At 53.0% G+C, this 6935-nt stretch overlaps 1 protein-coding gene across 3 annotated transcripts in view; it reads right to left on the reverse strand.

Annotated features, from left to right (window-relative positions):
• The window catches only part of LOC140201099 (E3 ubiquitin-protein ligase TRIM65-like), a 42922-nt gene extending 36056 nt beyond the window's left edge, over positions 1-6866 (reverse strand). For all 3 annotated transcript variants that reach the window (XR_011886774.1, XM_072264699.1, XM_072264698.1), the window contains exons 1-4: positions 6228-6866; positions 5637-5732; positions 1538-1768; positions 292-472 (exon numbers count right to left, since the gene is read on the reverse strand). Coding sequence is in view for 2 of the 3 variants with exons in the window: in XM_072264699.1 (XP_072120800.1) it covers positions 292-472; positions 1538-1768; positions 5637-5732; positions 6228-6608 (889 nt within the window). In the remaining variant the exon portion in view is untranslated. The remainder of the gene's footprint in view (positions 1-291; positions 473-1537; positions 1769-5636; positions 5733-6227) is intronic.
• Positions 6867-6935: the final 69 nt, after the last annotated feature.

Consider the following 6935-nt stretch of genomic DNA (forward strand, 5'->3'; position numbering starts at 1 on the left):
CAATAGAAATGACCACTCTGGGGCTGACCACTTCAAGCTGACTATTACAGAACTGACCACACATTCACTGACCAGCCCAGGAATAACTTCTCTGGTAACGACCAGCCATGGTAGTGACCCCTCCAGGACAGACAGCTGAGGGGTTGACCTGGTCCAGGACTGACTACTCTGGAACCTAACGGCTGTAGAACTGACCTTTTGGAGGACCGACCGGCCGTACTACTGAACAGCCATGGGACAGAACTGCTCTAAGACTGACAGGCCACACAATGGACGAACCGCAAGACTGACCTGGTATGCAGACAGGCTCTGGTTGTGGTGAACACACTCGGGCGACAGTTTGGACCTCCGACTGCAAACGCTTGGTCAGCTCCAACACCACCTCCCGCAGCCCCCCAAGGGCGTCCCACACCTCCACCCCGATGCGGATAGGGGCCGGCCTCTCCTCAACCACACACTCCGTCTGCCAAACCTGCAGCACAGAGCAGAGCACACACCTCAGAGCAGCGGTGGGGGGTAGTGAGGGGCAAGGGGGAGGGAGAGTGAGGGAAGGGAGCAAGGGCAGGGCAAAGAAGGGAGCGAGGGCAGGGCGAGGGAGGAGGGGAGCGTGGGAGGAGCAAGGGAGGAGGGGGAGCGAGGGCAGGGCGAGGGAAGAGGGGGAGAGAGGGGAGGGCGAGGGAAGAGGGGGAGAGAGGGGAGGGCGAGGGAAGAGGGGGAGAGAGGGGAGGGCGAGGGAAGAGGGGGAGAGAGGGGAGGGCGAGGGAAGAGGGGGAGAGAGGGGAGGGCGAGGGAAGAGGGGGAGAGAGGGGAGGGCGAGGGAAGAGGGGGAGAGAGGGGAGGGCGAGGGAAGAGGGGGAGAGAGGGGAGGGCGAGGGAAGAGGGGGAGAGAGGGGAGGGCGAGGGAAGAGGGGGAGAGAGGGGAGGGCGAGGGAAGAGGGGGAGAGAGGGGAGGGCGAGGGAAGAGGGGGAGAGAGGGGAGGGCGAGGGAAGAGGGGGAGAGAGGGGAGGGCGAGGGAAGAGGGGGAGAGAGGGGAGGGCGAGGGAAGAGGGGGAGAGAGGGGAGGGCGAGGGAAGAGGGGGAGAGAGGGGAGGGCGAGGGAAGAGGGGGAGAGAGGGGAGGGCGAGGGAAGAGGGGGAGAGAGGGGAGGGCGAGGGAAGAGGGGGAGAGAGGGGAGGGCGAGGGAAGAGGGGGAGAGAGGGGAGGGCGAGGGAAGAGGGGGAGAGAGGGAAGGGCGAGGGAGGAGGAGGTGGGCAAGGGAGGAGGAGGGGAGCAAGGAGTGGGGAGCGAGGGCAGAGCGAGGGAGGAGGGGGAGCGAGGGCAGAGCAAGGGAGGAGGGGTGTGAGGGAGGAGTGGGGAGCGAGGGCAGGGCGAGGGAGGAGGGGGAGCGAGGGCAGGGCGAGAGAGGAGGGGGAGCGAGGGCAGGGCGAGAGAGGAGGGGGAGCGAGGGTAGGGCGAGAGAGGAGGGGGAGCGAAGTGAAAAGGAGGAGGAAGGAAAAGCAAGGGGAGGCTGAGAGAGAAGGGAACGAGGGTCCATACCTGGAGCAGTGTGACTGTGTCCTGGCTGAGCATTTTGAGGAGCTCCCTCTGTCGCTCCTTCAGTTGGAGCTCCCGCATCTCCAGCCGAGCATCCTCTGCCATGGCCTCACGCTGCAGACATCCGGCTGCTCCCTCCAGCAAACTCTCCAGCTGCCTCTGCGCCTCCTGCGTGGCCACCAACAGCCCCTCCAGCGCCTGGATCAAACCCGCACCTCGCTCGCTCACATCATCCTGGGGGGGAGAGAGAGTAACATGGCCATCCGCGTGGTGGTGGTGGGGGGGGATTCCCTTCTACCCATCCAGTCTGTGTTGTCCGCCTCCTTGTCACTCATCGCATCCTCATTACAATCATGGAGGGAGGGTGGAGGGAGGTGTGATGGTCTCTGCTGGGGGGACAGTACGGCTCGTCCAGAGAGCGCTGACTGAGGGCTCACATCTATCCACCCCACACACACACACACACACACACACACAGTCACCACCCCCCCCCACACACACACCCATACACAATTACACACCCACCCCCACACACACAATCACCATTTCAAAAGACCATATGATGGAGCAGAATTAGGCCATTTGGCCCATCGAGTCTGCTCCGTGATATCATCAAGGCTGATCCATGTTTCCTCCCCAATCTCCTCCCTTCTCCACGTATCCCTTCATACCCTGACCAATTAAGAATCTATCAACTTCTGTCTTAAATATACATAAAGACTTGACCTCCACAGCTGCCTGTGGCAACGAATTCCAGATTCACCAATCCCCTCGCTGAAGAAATTTCTCTTCATCTCCATTCAAAATGCTGCCCTCTATTCTGAGGCTGTGTCCTCTGGTCTTAGACTCTCCCACCACAGGAAACATCCTCTTCGCATCCACTCTATCAAGGCCTTTCACCATTTGATAGGTTTCCATAAGATCACCCCTCTTTCTTCTAAGTTCCAGTAAATATATGGCCCAGATCCATCAAATGCTCTTCATATGTCAAGCCGTTTAATCCTGGATCGATTTTGGTGAACCTCCTTGGAACCCTCTCCAGTTTCAGCGCATTCTTTCGAAGATAAGAGACCCAAAATTGCTCACAATGCTCCAAGTGAGGCCTCACCAGTGCTCTGTAAAGTCTCAACATTACATCCTTGCTTTTATATTCTAGTCCTCTTGAAATGAATGCTAACATTGCATTTGCCTCCCTCACCACAGACTCAACCTTCAAATTAACCTTTGAAGGAAAGGTTGAACAAGTTGGGTCTTTATTCTTTGGAGCGTAGAAGGTTGAGGGGGGACTTGATAGAGGTGTTTAAAATTATGAGGGGGATAGACAGAGTTGACATGGATAGGCTTTTTCCATTGAGAGTGGGGGAGATTCAAACAAGATGACATGAGTTGAGAGTTAAGGGGCAAAAGTTTAGGGGTAACATGAGGGGGAACTTCTTTACTCAGAGAGTGGTAGCTGTGTGGAATGAGCTTCCAGCAGGAGTGGTTGAGGCAGGTTCGATTTTGTCATTTAAAAAAAAATTGGATAGCTCTATAGAGAGGAAAGGAATGGAGGGTAATGGGCCGAGTGCAGGTCGGTAGGACTAGGTGAGAGTAAGCGTTCAGCACGGACTAGAAGGGCTGAGATGGCCTGTTTCCGTGCTGTAATTGTTACATGGTTATATGTTATATATGTGGAAACCTGCACAAGGACTCCCAAGTCCCCTTGCACCTCAGTTTTTTTGTATTTTCTTTTCATTTAGAAAATAGACAAATCTTTCATTTCTTCCACCAAACTGCATGTTCATACAGTTCCCAACACTGTACTCCACCTGTATCTACATTGCCCATTCACCAAATCTGTCTAAATCCTTCTGTAGGCTCCCTTCTTCCTCAAAACTACCTGCCCCTCCACCTATCTTCATATCATCTGCAATCTTTGCAACAAAGCCATCTATTCCATCATCCAAATCATTGACATAATGTAAAAAGAATCAGTCCCGAAACAGACCCCTGTGAAACACCACTAGTGACTGGCAGCCAACCAGAAAAGTCTCCGTTTATTTCCACTCTTTGCCTCCTGCCAATCAGCCACCACTTTCAACATGCTGGAATCCTTCCTGTGATACCATGGGCTTGCTAAGCAGCCTCATGTGTGGCACCTTGTCAAAGGCCTTCTGAAAATCCAAGTACACAACATCAACCAATTCTCCTTTGTCTATCCTGCTTATTATTTCTTCAAAGAATTCCAAAAGATTTGTTGGGCAAGATTTTCCCTTGAGGAAACCATGTTGACTACGGCCTATTTTTATCATGTGCCTCCAAGTATCCCGAAACCACACCCTTAGTAATCAACTCTAATGTCTTCTGTCTTCTCAACCACTGAGGTCAGAATAACTGGGCCATTGTTTCCATTCTTCTGCCTTTCTCCCTTCTGGAAGAGTGGAGTGACATTTGAAATTTTCCAGTCTTCCAGAACCATTCCACAATCTAGTGATTCTTGAAAGATCATTATTAATGCCTCCATAATCTGATTGGCCACCTCTTTCAGAACCCTGGCGTGTACACCATCTGGTCCAGGTGACTTATCTATCTTCAGACCTTTCAGTTTTCCGTGAACCTTCTCCCTATTAATGGTAATTTCACACATCTCATGACCTCTGACACACAGAAACATAGAAAACCTACAGCACAATACAGTCCCTTCGGCCCACAAAGCTGTGCCGAACATGTCCTTACCGTAGAAATTACCTAGGTTTACCCATAGCCCTCTATTTTTCTAAGCTCCATATACCTGTTCACGAGACTCTTGAAAGACCCTATTGTATGCACCTCCACCACCGTCAACGGCAGCCCATTCCACACACTCACCACTTTCTGCATAAAAACTTACCCCTGACATCTCCTCTGTACCTACTTCCAAGCACCTTAAAACCTCTCATGCCAGCCATTTCAGCCCTGGAGAAAAGCCTCCGACTATCCACACGATCAATGTCTCTCATCATCTCATACACCTTTATCAGGTCAACTCTCATCCTCAACTTCCTGGAACTTCCATCAAACTGCTTACTTTCATATTCCATCTTTACCTTTTTAATTACTTTTTTAGTTGCCTTATGTTGATATTTAAAAGCCTTCAGATCTGCTAACTTCCCACTAATTTTTTCTGTTTATATGCCTCCTCTTCGGCTTTTATGTTGGTTGTAACTTCTCTTGTTAGGCATGGTTGAATCATCTTACCTTCAGAAAATTCTTCCTCTTTAGGAGTGTTATGTCCTGTGCCTTCCGAATTGCTTCCAGAAATTCCAACCATTGCTGCTCTGCCGTCATCCCTGTTCTTTTCCAATCAATTCCGGCCAACTCCTCTCTCATGCCTCTGTAATTCCCTTTACTCCACTGTAATACTGATACATCTGACTTTAGCTTCTCCTTCTCAAATTTCTGGGTGAATTCAATCGCATTATGACCTCTAATTATCTTAAGCTCTCTAATGAACAGCCACTGCAGCCACTTCCAGTGCATGGGCCAGTGACTGTGCTTCCAAGTGTCCTCTTTTACCTGATGCGCTGACATTAGAAGAGGGCCAGAGGAGGTTCACGATAGTGATTCCAGGGTTGAAAGGCTTGTCATATGAAGAGCGTTTGACGGATCTGGGCCTGTACCCACTGGAACTCAGAGGAAAGAGGGGTCACCTCACTGAAAACTATGGAATGTTGAAAGGTCTCAAGAGAGTGGATCTGGAGAGGAAGTTTCCTATGGTGGTGGAGTCCAGGACCAGAGAACACAGTTTCAGAAAGAGGGACATCCATTTAGAACAGAGAGGAGAAGAAATCTCTTCAGCCAGAAAGCTGTGAATCTGTGGAATTCACTGCCACAGACGACTGGGGAGCCCAAGTCATTGGGTATAAATAGTCAGGGCATGAAAGGTTACAGCAGGAAGGCAGGAGAAACCAGTTGAGAGGGAAATAAATAAGCAATGATGGAACAGCAAAGCAGACCTGATGGGCTGAAGGTTGTAACTCTGCTAATGTGCCTTATGCTCATGATGGTGCCAGGGGTCAGGAAGGTGAGAGAGCCCTCTCCCCGCGCTCCGGCCCACCCAGTACCAGCACAGGGGGCGGCTCACCCAGATGGATGCCAGTTGCTGTGACACCTTCGCCTTTGCTTCGCTCGTCTCCTTCAGACTCGTCTCCACGGCGTCCGCCTGCTTCCGGATTGAGTCCTGAAAAGTCCGAACAGACATCAGTCCTCCACACCACACAACTAAAGTACAGACATAGCTGCAGAGAGAGTCAGTGGGAAGCTGGGTACAGAGAGTGGGCCAGTGAGACACTGGGTACAGGCAGAGGGTGGGGCAGTGGGGGACTGGGTACAGGCAGAGGGTAGGTCAGTGGGGGACTGGGTACAGGCAGAGAGTGGGGCAGTGAGACACTGGGTACAGGCAGAGAGAGGGGTAACTCCGCAAAGACCATTACAGATCTGATAGGTGGAATTCTAACAGCCAGTTCAAGATCTGCTTCCCACAAATGTATTTCGGTGATATGATTTTGTAAATTATGTTGGGGCTGGACCAGTGGCGGGGGGGTTTATCCTGGCCATGGAGTTGGGAGCGTGGTGTGGACTATGAAGCAGCTATGGGGGTGGGTAGGGGTCAGTCGGTCTGGTGCAGCAGTGGGGAAATGGGAAGGGCTGTTTCTGGTTTGGGGAAAGTGTGTACCTGAGCCTGTTCAACTGCCCACTGCAGTGGCAGGATCCTGTGTTCCATCTGGTCCTGGCAGACACACCGACCACACATCAGGCATCCCTCAGCACAGCAGTAGAAGGTCAGCTCGTCGCCATGGGAAGGGCAGCAGGAAGTGGACAGAGCCTTGGTCCCCCGCTGCTTGATCACATCGCAGATGTGGCTGAGCGTCACGTTCTTGCAGAGCTGCGGACGAGAGGGGTAGTGCTGGCGGCAGAGGGGACAGTCAAGGCTGTTCTGGTGGCACCAGTAATTCTCCAGGCAGGATGTGCAGAAACTGTGGCCACATTGGATAGTGACCGGGCAGGAAAACAGGGTCTGGCAGATGGAACAGTTCAGCTCATCTTGAATGTCCATGCTGACCCCTGACCCAGACCTTAACACCTAACTGCGGCCACTGGCCCGAATCCTGACCACTGACTAGACCCCGATCCTGCTCTCCGATGCCTGACCCACGGACGGGATGCGAGGAGACATCACCACATCCGACTGTGACAGACCGGGTCCCCTAGTCCGCAAATCCCCCAGGTTCAGTCAGGAACATCCCCGGCCCAGCAAACCTCCCTCCCCGTTCCGCTCCGCCTGCTCCCGAGAATCGAAAGTGAAACCGCCGCCGCTTTCGGAAGACTTGCCCGCCCTCCCCCACCCCTGCTCCTGCTTGTCCCCCCTCCCCACCCCGCCATC

Source organism: Mobula birostris, chromosome 8 (genome assembly GCF_030028105.1).
Source record: "Mobula birostris isolate sMobBir1 chromosome 8, sMobBir1.hap1, whole genome shotgun sequence".
In the NCBI taxonomy this organism is placed as follows: Eukaryota; Metazoa; Chordata; class Chondrichthyes; order Myliobatiformes; family Myliobatidae; genus Mobula; species Mobula birostris.